Genomic DNA, 24,042 nt, shown 5'->3' with positions numbered 1-24,042 from the left:
ATTTGAGTGGGTTTGCCATTTCCTCCTCCAGGGGATCTGCCTGACTCAAGGGTTGATCCTGCATCTCCTGCATTGGCAGGCATTCTTTACTATCTAAGCCGCCAGGGAAGCCCTATCCTGTAGGTAGGAATGTTGAATTGCTACAGGCCTGGTGGAGAGCAATGTGAACTGAGTCTCTCAAATGTCATAACCCAGAAATTATACTTCGAATTGACATGTAGCATTACATCAGTTTCCAATGTGCAACATAATGATTTGATTTATGGATATATTGCAAAATGCCCACCACAGTGAGTCTAACTAACATCCAGCATCACACACAGTTACAAATCTTTTACTCAGGATGAGAATTTTTAAGATATCTTCCTGGTGGCTCAGACAGTAAAGAATCTGCCTGCAATGCAAGAGACCCAGGTTCAATCCATGGATCAGGAAGATCCCCTGAAGGAGGGCATGGCAACCCACTCCAGTATTCCTACCTGGAGAATTCCATGGACAGAGGTGCTTGGCAGGCTACAGTCCATGGGGTCACAAGAGTCAGATAGAACTGAGTGATTGAGCACACACACAAAGAAAGGTAACACAGGGTTATCAAGATGCAGAGAGACAGGTCCTCTCAGAGAAGAGACCATCCATCCCAGATCGCATCCAGGGGCCTGGCAAAGAAACCATGGACAGGGCAAGTCTAACAAAGAGGGGAAATAAATTATTCAACGTTCAGCTATTTTTCAGCTTCTACTCCTATCACCCCACCCATTCAGGGCATCTAATATACTGGTAATATTTTATTTTCTTTATGTTTAATTGTGTTTTCTAGGTTTTCTGCCTCAAGCAGGTGCTATTTTCATAGTTAGGATTATAAACAACAAATAATTCTTTTACAAAAGATCACAGGATACAAGTGGCCACAGAACACGTGAGCTTACTGAAGACTTGTCCATAGCAGCTGAGTCTTACCTTTCTGTGTCCTCCCATGGCTTCCAACTTACCTGTATGCTGCATCCTTTGGAAAACGGAGAGAATGGACTCAGGAGCGTGGAAGTCACAGGCAGCCTGTGCCTACTTACGTGGCATCCACCCTCTCCACTCCACGGAAGTAGCTGACGCCGTCCGACGTGTTTCGCAGGTGGTGGCATTTATCGTCGATCCTGTAAGCCGACTGCTTGTCACTCAGGTCCTTCTCCAGCTCGTGCTGGGCGGCTCTGTTGGCTCTAAAAGGCAGAAAGAGACAGAGCTTCAGGCTTAGGAAACAAGGTCACACAAAGAAGTGTGACTGCCGTTCTGGGTGGGGAACCACCCCTACCCCCTCCCTACCCCCATCCCCACACCCACTCCCTCCCATGACCTCCCATGAAAGTCTGCTCCTTCACACAATATCCAGCTTCTCCATTAAAAGGAGCTTCCCCTGCAACCTAGACGTCCATCTACAGATAAATGGATAGAGTTGTGGTACATGTATGTGGTGGAATATTACTCCATGAAAAGGAATGAATTTGAGTCAGTTGAACTGAGGTGGATGAACCCGAAGTCTGTTATACAGACTGAAGTCAGTCAGAGAGAGAAAAACAAATATTGTATATTAAGGCATATGTATGGAATCTAGAAAAAAATGGTACTGATGAACCTATTTGCAGGGCAGGAATAGAGACACAGATGTACAGAACAGACTTGTGGACGAAGCCAGAGGAGGAGAGAGGGTGGGACGAATTGAGAGAGTAGCACCAAAACGTTCATTCAATTCAGTTCAGTTCAGTTGCTCAGTCGTGTCCAACTCTTTGCGACCCCATGAATCGCAGCACGCCAGGCCTCCCTGTCCATCACCAACTCAGACTCATGCCCATCCAGTCAGTGATGCCATCCAGCCATCTCATCCTCTGTCGTCCCCTTCTCCTCCTGCCCCCAAATCCCTCCCAGCATCAGAGTCTTTTCCAATGAGTCAACTCTTCGCATGAGGTGGCCAAAGTACTGGAGTCTCAGCTTTAGCATCATTCCTTCCAAAGAAATCCCAGGGCTGATCACCTTCAGAATGGACTGGTTGGATCTCCTTGCAGTCCAAGGGACTCTCAAGAGTCTTCCCCAACACCACAGTTCAAAAGCATCAATTCTTCGGCGCTCAGCCTTCTTCACAGTCCAACTCTCACATCCATACATGACCACAGGAAAAACCATAGCCTTGACTAGACGGACCTTTTTTGGCAAAGTGATGTCTTTGCTTTTGAATATGCTATCTAGGTTGGTCATAACTTTCCTTCCAAAGAGTAAGCATCTTTTAATTTCATGGCTGCAGTCACCATCTGCAGTGATTTTGGAGCCCAGAAAAATAAAGTCTGACACTGTTTACAGTTTCCCCATCTATTTCCCATGAAGTAATGGGATCGGATGCCATGATCTTCATTTTCTGAATTACCATATGTCAAATAGCTGGCTAGTAGGAAGCTGCTCTATAGTACAAGGAGCTCGTGACAACCTAGAGAGGTGGGAATGGGTGGGAGGTGTGAGGGAGGTTCAAGAGGGAGGGGATGTATGTATACCTATGGCTGATTCACATTACTGTATGGCAGAAACCAACACAACACTGTAAAGCAATTATCCTCTAATTGAAAAACAAAAAGGAGCTTCCCCTGGAGATGTCCATACATATGAGTGATGAGAACGCTGTCCAGACTGCCCCTGTTATGGGCAGAAGATGTGTGGGCACACAGAACTGGGTATCTGCAACCCGTCAGGCTGCCCCCCATCTTCCTAACACACAAACCGCCCCAGACAGGACACTGGCTTGGAGCAATCTGTCCACATCTGTGCTTCCCTTTCCTTCTTCCTTTTCCTCTTCTACATCCTAACCCCTTCCCCTTCTATTCCTGGAGAGCAATCCCCTGTGGAGTTATTAGGAATTCGGAGTCAGCCTCCTTCCATCTGAAATGACCTCAGTTTGTGGTCACCGCAGGTCTGAGAGGTTTGCCAGGAGATAGAAACCAAGAGTCAAAATGAACCTCCGTGGTAGGAGCCAGTGTGCAGAAAGAGATCAGGAATTGTGGTACCCAAGCTCGTGCCCCAGCGGCCACCCTCCTGGGAAGGAGGAGCCCTTGGGGAGCTCTGAGATGCTATAATCACAGAGTGCCTACTCAGCACCCAGGAAGCAAAGTGGACAAAGCAAAGGTCTCCTCCCCAGAGGAGCATACATCCTACTGCAAGGCAACAGGCAGTCCCCATAAGGAATAGACAAATCCTGTGGCTTGTTAGCAGAACAATTCAGAAAACAACGCAGGAAAAGGGGGCCAGGAATGTGAGTGATGATGTTAAACAGGATAGTCAGGGTAGGACTCCTAGAGGAGGTGGTGCTTGACCCAAGACTTGCAGAGGGAGAACCAGACCAGACAAAGCCTTACTGGCCATTGGAGGGAGTCAGGTTTTTCTCTTAGATGGAATGAGAGACCACTGACTCACATTCTTACAGGATCATTCTGATGTGGGGTTTACAACAGACTTCAGGGGACAGAGAGGTCCCATTAGCAGACACGTGCAGTTACCCAGGTGAGACACGGTGGTGGCTTAGACCAACAGGGCGGGGGGGTGCGGGGAGGAGGAGAGCAAGGTTTAGATTCTGGAGATGCTTTAAAGATAAAACCAGGGGAATCTCCTAGGAGATCAGACATCGGTGAAAAAAAAAATAAAACCTGATGTTGAGTCACTGGAATAGCAGGAAGCCATCAGTGGAGGTGGGCAAAATTGAGGGTGGGTGGGGGAGAAGAACACAGAAGGTCTTGCTTAATGTCTAAGTGTCTATTAAACATCCAAGTGCAGATATGAAGTGGGTTGTTGGAACTGGGGAGAAAGTTCTGGGCTAGAGTAAAAATTGAGGAGGCAATCGCATAAATCACATACAGAGAGCACCTGAAAGACGCAAAGAACTGGATAATCCTAGTCATTTCTGAATTCTGGTCTCAGCACAGAAAAGCCACCCAGGAAAACCTGCATGGGACTCAACCAGCTGATTTCTAACTTGGCCTGTGGCTTTGGGTACTTCACCGGACCTGTCAGAGCTCTAAATTTTGTGGTTTGTCAAGTAGAAATGAGGATAGCGGCATGCAGGTCGTCTGCATTTTGTGAGTTCTAAGTCAGTGCATCCGTGTTCACAGGATGAAAGAAGAGGGAGCTGCCTTCCTGCTGCTTCCCGAGTCCAGTCTCTCGCCTCAGGTACTGGGTTGAATCTCTGGGACTCGAAGACCTTCCTCATCTGTCGTCTGGGATCAAGATGCTCCCCTGGCTTCCTCTCTCGGGCTGACACCCTTGACCTCCTCTGACCTGACTTCAGAACCTCCTTAGGAAGGTCTTCCCTCCATCCACTACCCTAGCGCCCAAGACAGGAGAGATCTATGCTGCCATGTTGGTTCCTAATGAGACTCCATTCTCAACTGAGATCCTTGCTGGTCTCGTTTCTTCATTCATTATTCCTCCCAAGACAAGTAGAGTTGAAACCCCTCTCCCATTGCCTCTACTAGACCAAGTCCAGTAACCATGTTAGGGATTCCAGCCCCCATCTCCTGGATGGAGAAACCATCCCAGGAAATTAGGTGGGCATTTTGGCCACTGTGTATTAAAGAGCAGAGGATATGGAAGATGGGTGGCAGATTTTAGATTATGAAAAAAAATGAAGATTAGGAACTGGACCAGAAGAAAACAGAACAATCATTGGAACCACACTCAACTGATTTTGCAATTTCCAAGGAGCAGAAACCAGAAATTAATATCACAGCTGCTGTATCTTGTATTTATAGCTTAAGTGAACTGTTCACTTACTTAACCAAGCCATGGGAAGTCAGCCATCCATAACCAGTCCTTAGCTATTTCTGAATTTAAAAAGCCCTTTCAATCACAGCTTGAGAGACACCTTAGCCACCTGAACCTGACTGACCTTCACAGCATCCATCCTGAAGGTCAGCAGACTGAGAAAAACCACCACTTTCAGAGCACCTGTTCCCTTGGCTGCATCACACATTACTGCTGACAACATCAGTACAGGCAGAATGATCGTTCCCTTTGTGTGACATATTCCTCACTACTTCTTTCCATGGTCATCACCAAATGCATGTTGATCTTTCTAGTCCTTTCAGCCAGTACTTTTTCTATGCTGATAGTTGTTATCAAGGCTTCGAACCCTCCTTTGACTATTCTTCTTTGCCCTCAAACTCCACTATACATTTTAAGTACCTACTATCTACTATAGAGTCAGACAGAGGAGCCTGGTGGGCTACAGTCCATGCGGTTGCAAAGAGTTGGACCCGACTGAGCAACTGAACTGAACTGAACTATCTACTATTGCCAAGAGAAGAATAATTTGTATTTGGTTAGAGAGGAGGATGGATGAATGATTGCAATGCCATGGATGTAGTGAATGCAAAGATGTCATCACAGCACCAAGGACCATGTATTAGGGTTGCAGGAAACCAGTGAAAGCTGAGTTTTTAAGGAGGAGCAGAGTAAATATAAAAGTGAAAGTGAAAGTAGTTCTCAGTCATGTCTGACTCTGTGCAACCCCATGGACTACAGCTTGCCAGGCTCCTCCATCCACGGAATTCTCCAGGCAAGAATACTCGAGTGGGTAGCCAGTGCCTTTTCCAGGGGTAAATATAAAAAAGTCATCACTTTTCCAGCTGTTGATCTGAGCATGTACAAGTCAATCTCTTATCAAAAAATAAAGTCTTTTGAGTTAAAAGAAACCTTGGTCATACCTCAATTTAGGAAAAAAATCCTTTCTAAACCATTGTGAAAAAATATTTCTTAAAATAAAAATGTAAAGTAAATATCCCAAGTATTCATCTTAACCTCTAAATAAAAACATATATGTGCATATGGATGTGTGTCCATGTATAAGAAATCCTTACATAAGAAGTTAAGAGAAATCTGATTGGGAGGCATGGAAGTATAGTTTCATGATAGATATTTTTAATTGTATAGAGAAGTTAAAGTTCTTACGCCAGTTGGGCAATGGCCTTGTCCAAATACAGCTTCATCCTTTCTTGACAACACAGAATAATATCAACTTCCTACTCAATTGAAAGAAAAGGAACATTAATGTTTTGATTATTGAACATAACGTTCAAAGTCAACAATGTAACAAAACATCAATGAGGAAAACCTTGTTACTGGGAGAATTGTGACATAAAATAAGAAAATAATTTGATACCCCCTTATTTACCTATATGCCCCTATGACATTGCTGTCTCAATAGTAGACTGAAATTCATCCTTTACAGGGTTATAGGGAAATTATATTATGGAACAAGTTGGGACAGGGGTAACATTTTAGGAGTTTTCTTTATCTTTTATTGCTGGTCTTTAATTAAATCAATGGATCAATGAATCAAATTCTGGTGATGCACAAGGTTGAATTGAATGCATGGCTTCTTCTGTACTAAGTACTCTTCCGAGAAAAGCAAATCTGGGAGGGAAAAGGAGAGCCTAAAAGGCAGTTCTCTCTGAAAGTGCATGTGACTTTCAAATAACCCAGCTGTATGTTCCAGACAGAGCCCAACCTCCACCCTGGGAGGCCAGCCCTCCCTCACCCAGCCTCTGCCCTAAGCCCAGCTCCTATACTGGTATAAAAAGCTGCACTATCCTCACATCTGCTTGGCCACACACGTGGTACTTTGATGCTGCTAGAATGTATGTATACACTGTTGACATACATTGTAGCAGAGATTGTTTCAATATTTACTTCCCTTTGAATTTCATATTCACATATCAGAACCCTAAATAGCACCAAGAAGACATTTAAGAAGTGCACATAAGCACTGTTACCACTTTTTCAAGTGAAAAACGATCGCACCATCCTATTGAACAATGAACTCCTGAACACTCTCCTGTGACATAAAACAATACTGTGATAAACAACCTCAAAAACACGTAGACACCACTAATGGGGATGCCTTTTTTCAAGGTTTTGACAAGTGCAGCCAAGTTGCCCTTCAGAAAAGTTAGCCCCAGTTCTTAATCTAGCAATAAATGAAGGTGAATTTCCTCACCCTCACACCCAGTGGACACTATGATCACTCTCAATCTTTGCCGACGTGACAAGCCCCCCACATAAAAGCACACTTGTCCAGATTTGCATTTTAATATTATGACTATGTATTTGTTCATGATTTGACTTTCTTCTTTTGTGAACCACCTGTTCATGTGCTTGTATACCTTTTCTGCTATGTTTTTCTTATTTATAAATATTCTTATGTTTATAATTCAATCTTTTCCCATTATATGTCACAAGTATAACATATGTGTCATAAAATATTTTTTTACCAGTTTGGTCCTTGCCTTTGTATTTTGTGTGTAGTGTTTTTGATACAGACATTTATGATTTCTATGGTGTTAAACTCTTAAAAGTTCCCCCTTTGGGTTTCTGCTTTCATTAATTTGATTTGAAAGTCCTCGTCTCTTCAATGTTAATTATTACTCAACCATATAATCTTCTTATTCTTTCACTGCTTAATTGGTGAACATAAAAATATTATGCCTAGAGCTTATTTCAGTGATAAGCCTCCTGCCTGATCCTCTGATCCTCTGAATGATTGGAGTAAATGAAAAGCTAAATTCCCACAACATGTGACCAAGTTCCCCGACTCTTACAGGCAGCAAGGATGTCTCACGTGTTCTCATCGGAGGTTGTGCGTGTCTTTGATTTTTAGTACTATGCAGTCTTCATCTTTCTCTCTGACCTGGTGTGTGTGTGTACAGCTAGTTCACAGAGGTGTTGACCAAGGATCCATGGAATACTGCTGAGAAAACACCACTTGAAACCCAAAATCTCAGTGAGCTTTTATGCTCTGTGTACACAATGCACACAGAGGGAATTCCTGGAACTTCAAGTGGAAAAAAACTACATTTAATGAGACACTTGCTATGAGATCCTTCAGCAGTATTTTTTACATCTGAATTTAAATAATGTCATATGATGAACATCATGGTTGGAGGTAGAAGGCTTCGTGGGGATAGGGAATGCCTGAAACCAAAGACTTTTGGAACCCGTTCCCCAATGCTAACACCTACTAATCCATACTCATACATGGGCCTCCAGCAATGCTCCCAATGGAAGCAAATGCAGGTCAAACGCCTTATCCCCTCAACCACCCATGAAAAGAACATGTACAGAAGATGGTGGACACAGACAGAGGGCAGAAGTGAGAAAAGCCCAAATGTAATCAGATCAATAGCTACCACCCGACACCCAGGGAAGCAAACAGAGATCATGGCAGGAAACCCAAGAACAGCATACTAGGAGCCTGGCAAGTGGGCCCACTCCCTCTGGATCCTGAACTTGGGGAAGAACAATAAACCTCATGAATAAAAAGGTCACGGTGACTGCTCTGCATTTCTCATAGTCTCAGTGATCAGAGTGAATATGTTGTGCTTTAAGATGGAAAGAGAAGAAGAAGACACATCCAGGCATTTGAAGAATCTCGAATGAATCCTACTCTTCGAGCAGGTGAAACCTTTGCGAGGCATCTCGTTACTTCTCCTCTTGGGAGCTATATAGTCTCGGGATGGGGAGAGGGGTTGGGGGATAGAACAGAGACTTCACAGCCTTTGGCTTCCCCTCACCTCAAGCAAAACCCTGCCTTGTTGCCTCACACTCCTGGGTCTTGGGTGGGATAGTGGTTAAAGACACTTTGGCATCAGTTAGCCCAGCTCCAAGGCTGGCTTTGCAGATTCTGGGACCAAAGGCAAGTTATAAACTAAGGGAGATAACACTTACCTCTCTAGGCTGCAGGGTAGATAATTACATGCATCACAGGTGAAAAGTTCTCAATAAGACGTGGACCTTACAACATGACATAGGTCATAGTGCGTGACTTAGAACTTGATCCTCATGCACAATGTGGGCTCCGCCCTATTCTCAGCTGAGGGACATCGGCCAGGTCACAAGAACCCTGAATGCTGACCACACGTGTGGCTGTGTGCTGACTCGGCTACAGCCTGAACTGTGGACATACAGTCATTTCTGGGACCTCACTGTTAAACCCAGACCCTGCTTCTAGCAGACTGTCATTCTATGTATCCACGTTAACTGAGCCTTTTTAAGTTTGGGGAAAGTGGGTCATAACATGCTCTTAACAGACAGTTACTAAAATCAAACTTTAAAAATCAAATTGTAAGTCCGATTGTATCTGGAATCTGGATGATGGCAAATATCACCTATAGGAGTGGACACTCCATTTCTTTGTGGGGTTGTTTTTGTTTTGGTTTGGTTTTTGTTGTTGTTGTTGGGGGTTTTGTTTTGTGGAATCTTAGTTTCCCAATCAGGAATCAAACCCATGCCCCCTGCAGTGGAAGTGTGGAGTCTTAACCACTGGACCACCAGGGTTTCTATATACAGTGTTTTGTAATGATAATACTCTCAAATTCTCACGTATCCTTGAGTTTGGGATGCAGAAGGTGTTTCCTTAGAGATCTGCATTCTCAGTATTTGCTCCTCCATCACTTGAAGTTGACCCATCACCCGGTTAGTTGTGAGGGGGCTGTAGTCCCCCAACCTATTCAGAGGCGGAAATCCCAGATAGGGAAGACATGTCTTGCTACTGGCGGTGAGAACCCAGCCAGACATTCTTTCCATGCTGGCATCAAGGTTCTATTCAATACTGTCTCGGAGCAGAATCCTCCTTGGACAGAGTCATAGAACCAGTAACAGGCCCCTCAATAGGAAGGGAAGGCAGAAGGCATCAGGGTCCAAGAACAGTTCACTTTCAGGCTTCATGAACATGAACGAAAAAATGAGTTACCAACAGACATATGTTTGGCACTTGGGGATGCAGAATGAATGCTTAATAGAGTATGCAAACTGAAAAACAGAAACGGGAAGAGTACCAGGTACATAAGAGCTGAAACCTTTAAGGAATGGCAGAGACCTTGTGAGAGAGAGCCTAGGAGGTAAGGTCAGAGAATGGAGAACAAAATCATCTTTAGCTGGTGGAAGGTGGAAGAGAGCCTAATGGGAGGACCAGCACCATACATCAGATATAACTATAAGCTTCTGGATGGCAATTTTGCTGCATGTCCCCTTTGACAAATCAATTGGATTTTCAAAAATGTATTCTAAAGAAATAATCAGAAATACATACAGTTATTAATACTGTGCCTGTACGAGGGCAAGGGCCACTTGGAAATCTCTGTACCTTTCCCTCTGTTTGGCTGTGAACCTAAAAATGCTCTAAAACATTGTCTTAAAAAGTAGCACTGCCTTTCCAAATCTACATTTAAGAATAAACACCATTGAGCGTGTATCCCACCAAAAAAAGCACTGTTCAAATTCATAGATATAGTATAATTCTAATCTTGAAGATACATTTGTGTGTCTTCAGACTGGGTGACATCTATCTAAGTGTGATTAAGAAAAAGACCAAAACACTCTAAAATGAATAGTCATTCCTAACTGAACTTTGAGTGATTTTATCTTTTCTTTTTTTATCTTTTTTATCTATTTTTATATATATTGCATTTTTCAAATTCCCTCAGGAAATATCTATTACTTTTATAACCCCCCCAATATACCTTTATTAAAAAAATAACACATTCATAGCACAGGGAACTATATTCAATATCTTGTAAAAAACCATAATAGAAAAGAATATGAAAATGAATATATACATGTGTATATTTTATACACACACACACTCATATATGAATCACTCTGCTGTACACCAGAAGCTAACGAAGTGAAAGTCGCTCAGTCGTGTCCGACTCTTTGTGACCCCATGGACTATATATATAGTACATGGAATTCTCCAGGCCAGAAGTACTGGAGTGGGTAGCCTTCCCCTCCTCCAGGGCATCTTCCCAACCCAGAGACTGAACCCAGGTCTCTCACATTGCAGGCACATTCTTTACCAGCTAAGCCACAAGGGAAGCACAAGAATACTGGAATGGGTAGCCTATCCTTTCTCCAGCGGATCTTCCCAACCCAGGAATCTAACCGGGGTCCTCTGCATTGCAAGTGGATTCTTTACCAACTGAGTTATCAGGGAAGCCTGTTGTAAATCAACTACACTTCAATAAAAAAATTAAATGTGTTTTTTTCTAAATGCTATAAATATCTGATACTACAACTCCATACTTATAAGTGTCTTTATGTAACATCATTTTTGTTTCTATACAGTAAATGGTAAATGCACATTTGCAAGTAAGTTTCTTGTTATTGAAGGATTTGCCCCATATTTACCGTCAGCAGCTCTTTTTCCACTTCATCATGAACTAGATCGATTCCCATTCTCTTCTCTCGATGAAATAGACATTCTCGGGCTACCTACAGACACAGAAATAATGGGAAAAACGAATGCAAACTGACTAAAATCAGTGACCAGCGCTTCTAATAACCTGTTTCTAAGACAAGTCAATAAATACTCCCAATACCAACTTTTCAAGCCATTTTGGTGGAAACCAAACAAGAAACTCACTGTGACAACTAAATGAATCCTTACTGCTGGTGAAAAGGTAAAGAATTTGAAAAATTACTTGTTTGAAAAATTACTTATTTGGGAAGTTGACAAAATGAAGCAGATGGTGTCCTACTTAATCCTCACAGATCATCTGAGAAAATTATTTGGCATTAATTCCTTCTAGAGAATAGTTCAATAACCCAGATCATAGTCTTCAAGGTATTATTTCTAAATATTTTCTACTGAGAAGTGAAAGGATAAACAAGTGATTATTTAAAGACACCAAAACATTTGTGTAGCCAAAAATCCAGGTGATTGTTAAGTACCATTTATTGCTTTCCTAATTATAAAAAAATACACTTTAATCATTAGAAAAAAAGAGAGAAGTTGAAAATTTTATTCATACTCTTATCACCACTGTGTTTGTTTTTAACAAAACAGAAGTTATAATGCCCTCATAATTTTACATTTTAGGATCGATATTAAATAGTAGACCTGAAATATTGTCTTTGAGACAAAGTATGTTAATGACTCCAATAGAAAACAGCTTAGGTAGCCAACAACTAAATTATGTATGAAAGAACTTTATGTGTTAAAATACTGTTTTTCAAAGAGTATTTCATGTCATGGGATGACTGTATAATGTTAAAATTTTTTAAAGCATAAAACATAATAGTATGTATACCATAATCTGGATATAATATCATTGAACAAAGTCTTGGAGTGAATCTCTAATTTTTTAATAGTACAATGTACACTTACTAGAAGATGAATTAATGGGTTGAAGGAAACTCTGATTTTAATATATATTACACAAAATTGCTTTCCAGCAAGTTTATACTCATCCATAGTCTACTAACAATATACGGAGCATCTGTCTTCTACATTTTTGCTGACCCTATACATAATCAGTTTTCATTTTTGCAAATTTGAATGAGCCAAAGAAGTTTACTTCATGCCTTAGCTTGTATTTGTTTCAGCTTGGATGTTTATCATTGAGTTTTAATATTTTTTCTTACATACAGTGGACCATCAGTATATCCTCTTTTGAGATGTATCTGTCACGTGACTAATTCTTATTTTAATTAGGGTCTTCTGCTACTGTGCTGATTGTAAATGTTTAAATACACAAGATATCTAGACCAAAAAAACTGCAGAAAAGAAATTTAAATTATATCCATCTTATGGAAATCAGTCATCACTGAAAGGAATGGTAAGGGAAGAAATTTAATCTCCTCTGGAATTAAGTAAAAGTAAGTGGCTATCATTGTAAGGGTTCATTAAAGTGGGAGTGGCGAGGGATGTAAAACAGACCAGAAATCCTCAAAATGATCCAGAGCTCAGAGAAAGTACAGAAGGACTTCTGATCCCCAAAAACAATTCATGATAAGTTCATTTAAAACAATCTCGTTAGCGTGCTATAGACCTTTCTCAGAGTTTCTGTGGTTCTGTGTATTTATGTGCCCTTGTGTTCAGTGGGGAGGAGGCACAGTGAGAAGTTACAGTGTGGGGGAGGGGTCTCCAGCAAACCCTCCAACCCACTAGACTTCCGGCTTCTCAATACTCTAATCTCTTCTACTACAGATGCCATAAAATAAGACCTACTGGAAATGCTTATCACTTGGAAAATGAGTTATACAAACATGGAGTAAAATGGTGTTAGCCTTGTCCATCCACATACATACAACTTCTCAAATAATTTATCATTTGCACATCTTCAAAGACAGAATGTTTTCTTTCAATGGTAGTGGATAGAATGGGGTCAGGGTAAGGGGGCGGGGGGCAGGCGGGGTAGGGAGCAACATACACTCAGAGGGTTAGTGGTAACTGGATCTCCACTCAGAAGCCTAATCAGAGGCCAGTAACCAGATGAAAGGCTGCCTCCAAGACCACAACTGGCTCAACCTCCATCCCATTTCTCTATTTAATCAAACTCATTCCATCTCCTAAGAAGGTCTCATTTGATCATTTCACTGTGCCCCAAAGTGGAATCACCACATGCACACCGAAGGCATGTGTGTTTCATGACATGTGTTTCATGACATAGACTAAAAGAACAGCTTATCTTTTTCCTTTCAAACAATGTTTATGTTATACAATGGACAGCAATGACCAAGCAGCCTATTTAAGAGATGGGAAAATGGCATTTTCACCGTAAAATACTGTGTGTCCTAAGAATGTTGCTTTTTCATACTGTTTATGGGGTTCTCATGGCAAGAATACTGAAGTGATTTGCCATTCCCTTCTCCAGTGGACCACATTCTGTCAGAACTCTCCACCACATATGGTGGGAGAGCTGGACTACATGTATGTATGGATGGATGTGAGATACAGTAATGTATGGATGTGAGAGTTGGACCATAGAGAAAGCTGAGCACTGAAGAATTGATGCTTTGGAACTGTGGTGTTGGAGAAGACTCTTGAGAGTCCCTTGGATGGCGAGGAGATCAAACCAGTCAATCCTAAAGGAAATCAGTCCTGAATATTCATTGGAAGGACTGATGCTGAAGTTGAAACTCCAATACTTTGGCCACCTGTTGCGAAGAACTGACTCATTGGAAAAGACCCTGATGCTGGGAAAGATTGAAGCGGGGAAGAGAAGGGGACAACAGAGGATACGACGGTTGGATGACATCACCGACTCAGTGGACACGTAATTGAGCAAGCTCCGGGAGTTGGTGGTGGACAGGGAAGCCTAGCATGCTGCAGTCCATGCGGTCACAAAGAGTCGGACACAACTGAGTGACTGAACTGAAGAATGTTGTTTTAATTAGCCTGTATGAAGAATTTTCTCTTCTTTTTTTTTTTTTTTTGGCTGTGCCACTGGGCCTGCAGGAGATCTTTGTTCTCTAATCATGGGTTTTACCAGTGACCTCAGCAGTGAAAACACAGAGTCCTAACCACCGGACCACCAGAGAATCCCCAAATTCTTTCTACTTAAACGCTGTTCTGAAAAATGTGTGAAAAATAGCAGTGGTTTTATCATCAATGAAACCTGTTACAGATATATTGATAGGGGCTTGGCACCTACAGGTTAAGTGGAATATACTGCAATAGATAAATGATCTTGACAATTCAATGACTGGGTTATAATCCTTTTAATAAAGTCTTATATTTACCTGAAGAGGGGCTTCTGTCTCCATCAAAGCCCTCTCCAATCTTTTCTTAATGTCAGTTAGTTCATTTGTCTCTCCAATCATTGCATCCAACTCATGAATGATTTCAGATTTCCAAAACCCTATGTCGTTGACTCGTTCTCCCAAATTTTGGGTGGAGTCTGCCTGGGTTTTTCTTGTTTGTTGGTATTTGTCTTGAATCAGGCGAGATGTGTCCACCCTTAGTCTCTCTGAATTGTGTCGGGAAGTGTTGGACTCTTGAAAGTTGGTTAGGTTGGACCTGTACCAATCGTCAGGTGTATACCTGGTGAAGAGGGTGGTTCTGTTGGAGACAAAAGGTAGCATGGTGCTCTTGGACACCCTCTGAGATCTGGTGCAGTACGGGTCCAAGGTTGGCCAGTTGGAGGCTGCTTTGTAGTATGTGCTTGGTCTCCAAGGCAGGCTCAGGCTATGGGTCAAATTGTAGTGAGGAAAGTGATCCCTGTAGGTTGAAGCCATGGTACTGATGGCTGGTAGGAAGTTGGTTGGTGTTGGTCTAGGGTGGGCATAAGTTGCTGTTAAGGTAGAACCTAGAAGCTCCATGATGCTCAAACACTATTTGTAAATTTCTCCTGTTTAAAAGAGGTCGGGGGGTGGGGGTGGGGAGCAAAAATAGATAGTCACATAAACTAACTTAGGCAAAAACTTACACATAAAAGGTCACATCTGGCTTACTATAATTAGCAGTGATAAAGTATTAGATATTTGTTTTAATTCAATGTCCACCTTTACTAGTGATAACATACCCCAATTTTTTTTAATCTCTGTATCTCTAGACTGTATTCAAATCACATTTTTGTAGATTGGCCATTTGAGTTTTTGAAATATTTTTTTTTAATTATGAGAGTAACATTGTCTTGTAACAGATTCAAATCAAGAGCCTGAACCATGCTTTTTAACAGATTGGGTTCAAATCTTGGCTGAGCTCTTTACTAGGTGTGACACCTTGTGCAAATGATTTAACCTCTCAGTGCCTCATCTCTAAATTGGGAATAATAATAGCAATCACTACTTTGGATTCCTGTGAGCAGTATTAGCAGCAAGGGGTTACTTAGTATTCCCCTGCCCCAGCCCACATCGAGCTTCCTAAATAAACATGCAATCAGAGAAGCAATGGCAAGTATGGAAACACAGGTCAAGGAAGTACCCTGATACCCTTTTCCTGGCAACTTGCCACCTCCAATATACATAGACATGTAACTCAGCCCCTGCAGGGCTATGAGGATTGAGGAGGACGAGGCTGAGTGTTTGGAATACTTTGCACAGTTCCAGGCACAAAGTAAATGCTCAATAAATGTTAACTTTAAAAACTACTAGTGTAGAGGAATAAACAAAGTTTATCCATTCTTTCCCATCAAAAAACTACTCTTCAGAAGTATACATTGTGAATAGTTCATTAATAGTTTCATCTTTCCAGATTTTTCCTTTTCTTATACTAACACATATACTACTTTAAAATCTATATACATCTCCTAACATACATACGCACAGGGCTTTTTAATACAAAAACTGAATTATCATAATCATTATATGTATCATTCCAATAACATGCATTTTTTAAAATAAATGTATTTTGGATCTCTCTCCTTATTAAAACATATAGATGCACTTCATCCTTTTGGGGAGCTTCCCAGGTGGTGCCAGTGGTAAAGAACCCATCTGCCAATGCAGGAGATGTAAGAGACACAGGTTCGATCCTCAGGTCAGAAAGATCCCCTAGAGAAGGGCATGGCAGTCCACTCCAGTGTTCTTGACTGGAGGATCCCATTGTCAGAGGAACCTGGAGGGCCACAGTCCATAGGGTCGCAAAGAGTAGGACACAACTGAAGCCACTTAGCACACCCTTTTTCACCAGCTGAAAAGTATTCTATTGTCTGGAATTTGAGGTCACTGTCAGTCCACAAAGCCAAGGATGCCATAGACTATGACATACATTTCAGCATCTAAATGTCATTCTACTTGGGGGTTAATGTCTATGGACTCATTTACTGAAAATAAAAAATAATATCAGATCTGATTTTGTAGTCTGCTCAAAAAAAAAAAAAAAAAACAGACAAACAAAACAAAAACAAGTTCAACGATTCTTTAAATAGCTGTTTTGACACCATTCCTACCCAAACCACAAAATGATCTATTTGTCAAACTGTAGCTAAATCAAAATCCACTCAGACCACATGTGATGAAACAGCTGCCCGCCGCCACAGGTGGTATCTCCCGCCACACTAGCTCCCTGACTATTTCCTACTTCTCCCCTCCCTCAGCCCCCAAATGCCTTATACTGGCCAAGCTGAGGTTACAACAGAAAAAACAAAAGCCTTAACAACCACTTTCCATTGTGAATCTCTGTTTGAAACACACTGCTTTTTGAAAAAGCAAATTCAAAGTAACTTGAGACCTTAGGGTCCTCGTGGCTACTTTTAGTTTCAACCTCTTCCTCAAGTCCCATATAGAAATAAACTGGTCGGTTTCCTTTGAGCCAGAAGCTTCAAGTAAGACTAGACCACTCTTGACCGGCTTTTTTTAATTACTGACAATGAATCGAAAAGTTAATGTCACACTTGGTTCTTCAGCCATGGAATTCCAGGTGTAGAATTACTACATGTATTTAATCAACACCTTTGATGTTGAATCTTAAGGCATTTCAATCCATGTTTGTCAAATATTGGACCATGAGTCATCCACTCCAAAGGGTGATATGTGAAAGGCTGAGGTACAAGCCAGAGAAGACCTATGAATCAAGAAAATCAATATGGCTTGAAAAAGCATCCAGTGATATTTTACAATTAGAGATGGGATATAATTTAAAACCTGGAATCTGCAGTATAAACTCAGTTGTTTAAAAAGTTCCCAGATATAGAGCTCCTCACATATGGCAGTAAGTTTCACATGAGAGACAATATTCTCTCTCTATTCCATACTCCAATATTCCATATTCTAACTCCAGTAGGCCATCTTATCAGTCATGACTCTGCTCAATTGCTCAGTCGTGTCTGACTTTTTGTGACCCCATGAACTGTGGCCTGACAGGCTCCTCTGCCCATGGAATTTTCCAGGCAAGAATACTGGTGTGGGTTGCTGTTTCCTATTCCAGGGGATCTTCCTGACTCCAGGGCTCGAATCCATGACTCTTGTGTCTCCCGCACTGACAAGTGGATTCTTTACCACTCCACCACATGGGAAGCCCTATAAGTCATTTAGGAAGGCCTAATAAAAGACAACAGCATGGTAATTTTTTTCCCCACATTGGCCAAGAAAATTAAGAATCTCATGGCCCATAAAATACTTAACTCAAAATAGATTTCTGCCTTCAACCAGGATAGAGCAATAAAAAGTAGACTTAGCCTCTTCCAACTAAAAAACTAGACAAAATATACGCAGCAACTGTTTTCAGGCAGCACAGGACTCCAAGCCCTGAGAGAAGAGAAACAAATACGGTGAGCCCTCTGATCACCTGGAGGCAATTTCCAGACCATGGGGAAAACAGATGAAAACCAAACAGCCTGGACGCTCTGACCTCAATTTGCGAGTTTAGGAAGAGGTCAGAATTTGGAAAGTCTGAGACAGCTGGAAGTTGTGATGCAGGATTCTGGAATAAAATGATTTATGCAGAAACAGAGCTCCATAAATCTATGCAGGGTCCACTTGAGTCTTTGCTGAGTAATAGACTGTACAGACATCAAGAGACATTCCACAGACCTTAGCAAAGAATGATGGCAGTGTTGTTAGCTGAACAATTCCTAGAGCCAGAGAAAGCACAGAGACATTTTGAACCCAGACCAGCTGGAGTAGAAACCTGTTAGTGATCACCTACAGCATTCGGTGGAGACCCCAGAGAGGTCACTCATTAGAATGGGACTGATACGTCTAGAATGAAGGTACTAAAGACTCTAGCAAAGCTTGAATACAGGCCTCAAAGAACTGAAGCTAACCCACAAGTAAAGTGCCTGACAACACCAAGATGCTGAAACATATAATATCACAACGTCCAGCACCCAATCAAAACCATCCAGACATGCCAAGAAGCAGAAAAATGTGACATAAATAAAAGTCAGTCAACAGAAACAGGCATAAAAATGGAGGAAATGTGATGGAGATAGAAAACTATGTACAAGTATTTAAAGAAAGATGAGAACGTAATAGAGATATGGAAGACTTAAAAAAGAACCAAATGAAACTTTAAGGATAATGTGAAACAGATCATCAGTCCAGGTTCAATGCATGAGACAGGGTGCTTGGGGCTGGTGCTGGGGATGGGGATGACCCAGAGGGATGGGATGGGGAGAGAGGTGGGAGGGGGGTTCAGGATGGGGAACACATGTCCACCTGTGGCTGATTCATGTCAATGTATGACAAAAACCACTACAATATTGTAAAGTAAATAGCCTCCAATTAAAGCAAATAAAGTTTTTTAAAAAGAAACTTTAAGGATAAAACATACAATATATATTTTCACAATTTCACTGGATTGGATTAATTGCACAATAGACACCAGAGAAGCAAAGATTAGTGAGCTTAAATCTAACCAAACCAAATCACAGAGTTTTTTAATTAACTGAAAAAAAAATGAAAGGGGGCTCAGTAAACTATGGTATAATATCAAGTGGTCTAACATCATGTACTCGGAATGTCATATTGGGAGGAGAGGAGACAAAATATCTAAAGAAAAAATGGCAGCAAATTTCCCAAATTTGGTGAAAACTATAAACCCCTAGGTCTAAGGAGCTCCACACACTCCAAGAGGATAATAAGTACATGCCTGTGTGTGTGCACACACACCACCACTACAATCACCTCCTCAAGGCTCATCTTAATAAAAGTTCTGAAAGTCCACAATAAGGAGAAAACTTTTAAATCAGAGGAAAAAACACATTAGGTAGGCAAGAAAAAAAATAAGTGAAGAATTCTCAGAAGCTCTGCAAGCCAGAAGACCATTAAACAACCTCTTTAAAGGACTGGAAGAAACTGTAATCCTAGAATTCTATTCCAGTGAAAGTATTCTTCAAAGATGAAGTTGAAAATAGAAGTTTTTCTTAGTAAAAGAGCAAAAGCCAAGAAAATTCAGCAGCAGCAGAACTGCAGTAAGAGACTTGGTAAAGGAAATTCTTCAGGCAAAAGGAGATTATACCAGATGGAAACTTGAATCTGCCCAAAGGAATGAAGTGTCAGAAATGTTAAGTATGTGTGCTAATAGAAAAAAAAAAAGAAAAAAAAAAAAACCTTTTCTAACTCTTAAATTTCTTTAGAAGATGGTTGTTTAAAGTAAAAATAATAAAAAATATACTGTGAAGTTTATTACAAAAAAACAAAAGTTGTATGATAATAGCACAAATGATGGGAGAGCTGAAATGGAAAACTACTACTGTAAGGTCTTATGATTAAATGGAATAATGTTATTTAAACATATACTGCAATAAATCAAAAATGCATACTGTAAACTTTAGAGCAGCAGTTCTCAAAACATGATCCAGGAAACCATAGGCTTGCCTCAGACCTCCTCTGGGGTGACAAGGTCAAAATTACTTTTATAGAAAATACCCAGATGCAATTTGCCTTTTTCATTCTTGTTCTCTCACAAACGTACGCTAGAGGTTTCCAGAAGTGACATTATATGTGCTATCACGACAGACAATACAGAAATAGATATGAGAGCCGGATAAGAGTAATTTTAAAACTTTACCAAAAATGTAAAACAACACCACTCTTCTCAATTTGTTTCAGAAAACATGGTTTTTCAATGGAAAGTGTTATTTATGCTACTAAGAGGCTTTCGTCATTATTTTTTAAAGAGTTAGTATTTTTAATTTCTCAATTTTAATTTCTAATAAGTATCAACAGTGTAATTAAATTAAAGCTCTACAGGATATGTTCTCTGACCATATCAGAGTTAAACTAGAAATCAATAGTAGAAAGGTATTTGGAAAATCTTCAGAAAGTAGGAAACTAAACAACACATTTCTAAATACCCTTTGGGTCAATGAAGAAATCACACAGGAAATTAGAAAATATTTTGAACTGAATGAGAATAAAAAACAGACCATATCCAATTTATGAAATGCAGCTAAGTGTATTTTGAGTGAGGCTTTTAGCTTTAAATGCTTATACTAGAAAATAATGAGCTAAAATCAATGATCTACACTTTCATCGTAATGGCTAGCAAAAAAAAAAAGAAAGCAAAGTAAACCCAAAGTAGAAGTAATAAAAGTCAATGAAATAGAAAATGAACAAATTTTTGGAAAGCAATGAAATCTTAACAGTAAAATTGATAAACCTCTTGCAAGACTGATCCAGATTTTAAAAAGAAGACAAAGTACTACCAGAAATGAAAGAGGGAATACTACTAAAGACCTTGCAAACATTAGAAAGTTAATAAGGTGCTATTACTAACAACCGTATGCCAAGGAATTTGACAACAGAGAGGAAATAGACACAATTCTTTAAAAACACAACCAACCAAAATTAACTGGAAGAAAAAGGTAACCTGAATAGCTATATAGGAATTAAAGAAATTGAATATGTAACTTAAAATTTTTCTTCAAAAAAAACTTCAGGCCCAGATGGGTCCAATGATAAATTCTACCAAAGTTTTAAGGAATAATATCAGTTTTTAAAAGCCCATCACTTACTTGGGTGATGTGCCTTTCACAATATTTAAATTATTTTCTAAGTTCTAACTCAGCCTCTTCCCAAGAGGCCATGAGCAGCACATACTAAGATCATTAACTGATGCTATAAATAGCTCATATTTGCAAGCAAACTAAACAAATTCTTTGGGAAGATGACTGAAAATAGCTGTGGAAAAATTCATCCCCTAAATCATGCAATTGTTTTTTTTTTTTTTTTTTTTTTGCTTTTAGTCATGACCAAAAGGCATTTTAAGAAATAAGACCTGTTACAAAGTCAAATACAGTATTTGACTGTATTCACTGAAGGTGGAGTCAATAGTTATTTACATACTGGAAAAATGCTATAATAGTCTTCTATAAATATTAACATGCTAAAATATAATTAATCCAACAGAGATTGTAAGTCCGGGAAAGCTCTATTTAAAACCCAAAAAGTGGCCTCAAGTTGGAGAAAAACATTAGCACATTTAGGCAAGGCTTTAAGATCATAAATATTTTAATGTATAAAAACCTATAAATTATAGTCTACAGAAGGCATGACAAGGACAGAAAGTTTCCATGAATTGTTTCACACCTTGTCTCAGATCAGTGCCCAGCACAGGCTTGAAAGAATCACACAAAACCTGTTTCTTTGGCCATATGTATTTAATTACAATTTCAAGCTGAAACAGAAATAAAACACTGCCCTTAACACATTAATAAGTACCAGACTTGAAGAAATTATATCATATTTCAATGTTTAAGTAATTTCTCCCTATGCATATATTAAATAAGAATGCAGGAAAGGTTTAATAACTCTTTCTTCTAAAATAAAAGCTTGATAAGAAACTCTCTTCATTGCTCGTGAGAGTATAAATCACTACACATTGAAGAACTACATATGGGCCAGTATCTATTAAAATGGAAAATGCGCATTCTCTAAAAACCAAAATTCAATATATATTATATATACACACATAAATACAAAAACCCAAGTTTGTATACAATCAGAATGTACAAGAATATGCTTCTAGTAGTTTTTAAAAGGGAAGAGCCTGAAAGTCCATCGATAGGAGTATGCATGCGTAATTTGTAGTAAATTCATGCCAGAGTTATCACACAACAGTTAAAAGCAATGACCTAGAGCATGCATAGAATGGTATCATTATATAACTGTTCAAAAGGACACTATATATTGGTTTCTGGATAAATACCTAAGGAGTAAAAGTATAAAAATATGCAGAGTATAAATAAACACTATATTCTGGTAGGTGGGGAAGGAGAAAAAGGACATGAAATTCCCAAGGGACACATAAGCGGCCTCTTCCGTGTCTGTAACAGCTGTTTGGTTTTTTGTTTTATTTTTTAAACAAGGCGTACATGCATGCTTGAACACTTTATTTTGTGAAATACTTTCTTTTAAAAAGAAAAAGATTTTATCAAAACACTTGGCCTATAAGTCAAACAATTTGCTTGCTTTTTTCACAATAGCCAAATGAGTAATTTTATCCATTTCTAAAGGACTGAGCAGCTTCACTTTCACTTTTCACTTTCATGCATTGGAGAAGGAAATGGCAACCCACTCCAGTGTTCTTCCCTGGAGAATCCCAGGGACCTGGGATCCTGGTGGGCTGCCGTCTCTGGGGTTGGACACGACTGAAGCGACTTAGCAGCAGCAGCAAAATGTTTATTTACCTACACCTACACAAGAATCCAGGGAGAAAAAAGGGACTTGGTGTAAACTGTCAAAATACAAGTGAGCACGTCATAGCTAGAGCTAAACAGAAAAGGCCATGGACAGTGAGCATGGACACTGCCATGATCTGAATTTCAGCACCTCTTTGACAGGCCAGGTGAGTGCTTGTCCAGCCCCCGCCTTGTCTGCATTCTGAAGACCTGGGTAAGGAATCCGGGAGAACAAGGACCAAGGTTGGGGCACCGCACAGGTAACAGGTGTAAGATATTATACTTAGGGCCTGGGATTCTGACGCCCCCTTCCTGGTTCTGCATTTAGAAATAACTTCTCAATCCTTGAAAAGCATCAGAAATATGCATTAGGAAGGCTTGGGGGACTGGGTAAGGGTGCCTGTGGGTGTGTATAGTTTTTATTTGGAAGGGTGGGAGGAGAGAAGTGAAGATGGACGGGGAGGTGAGAATTCCAGGGTTTCCAAGACTTCACCCCGAATTCGGAGGCCAGACGTTGGAGTGCGAATCGGGGCGGGGGCGCTGTAGGGGTCGTCCCAGAGGCAGTCAGGAGCCCACGGGACCACTCACCTGTCAGGGGTGCCGGACCAGGGGCAGGGAAGTGGGCGGTGAGCGGGAGGGGTCGCAGTGGGAGGGGTCGCAGCCCCACCACCTACAACCCGCTGAGGCTCCGGGGATCTGCCCCGCCCTGGCCCCGCCTATCCCGCCTGTGACGTCAGCGCCCACGGACCACTCAACGGCCGCCGCTGAGGGCATGCCGAGGCAGCCGATTGGCCGGTGGAGAGAGAGAGGCGGGTGGTGGGAGGTGGAGGGAAGAGGGAAACCCGGCGGGCTGGTGATGGTTGCCATGGACGCTCTGACGCGTAGTAACCACGGCTCCCTGGAGACCTCGAGACGGGAGGGGTGAAGGGGTGAGGGATTCCCCGCCAGAGGTTGGTGGTCCATGCTAGGAATGCTGACAGGCACCCACATTTCCACCTGCTTCGCTCCATGAAGGGATTATCCAGCGAGCTTTCCGCGTTTCCTCACTCTCAGGAAATGATTTGGAGCTTCTGTAAATAGGAGTCCTCGCTGTTTGGATAGGTCTGGGCCACGTGTCTTACCTACATCAGGGTTCATCCACGCACCTTCCATTACTTGCTCAAGCTTGGTAAAG

General features: G+C 41.0%; 1 protein-coding gene across 3 annotated transcripts in view; it reads right to left on the bottom strand.

Annotated features, from left to right (window-relative positions):
• The window catches only part of TEKT3 (tektin 3), a 34,695-nt gene extending 11,098 nt beyond the window's left edge, over positions 1-23,597 (bottom strand). The window contains exons 1-5 of one of the 3 annotated variants that reach the window (XM_086358749.1): positions 23,457-23,597; positions 14,545-15,152; positions 11,209-11,292; positions 5,974-6,044; positions 1,068-1,211 (exon numbers count right to left, since the gene is read on the bottom strand). In XM_086358749.1, the coding sequence (XP_086214875.1) occupies positions 1,068-1,211; positions 5,974-6,044; positions 11,209-11,292; positions 14,545-15,123 (878 nt within the window). In that variant the 5' untranslated portion in view covers positions 15,124-15,152; positions 23,457-23,597. Of the gene's footprint in view, positions 1-1,067; positions 1,212-5,973; positions 6,045-11,208; positions 11,293-14,544; positions 15,153-17,868; positions 17,992-23,456 lie in introns of those variants that run through there. The other 2 variants (XM_086358750.1, XM_086358751.1) reach the window with 2 other exon arrangements.
• Positions 23,598-24,042: the final 445 nt, after the last annotated feature.

The sequence above is a fragment of the Bos grunniens genome, chromosome 19 (assembly GCF_055505025.1).
Source record: "Bos grunniens cultivar Pamir isolate PY7600 chromosome 19, Bosgru_T2T1.0, whole genome shotgun sequence".
NCBI classification, from domain to species: Eukaryota; Metazoa; Chordata; class Mammalia; order Artiodactyla; family Bovidae; genus Bos; species Bos grunniens.
Note: the sequence above shows the minus strand (reverse complement) of the source record. Positions and strands in the feature narration are given on the sequence as shown.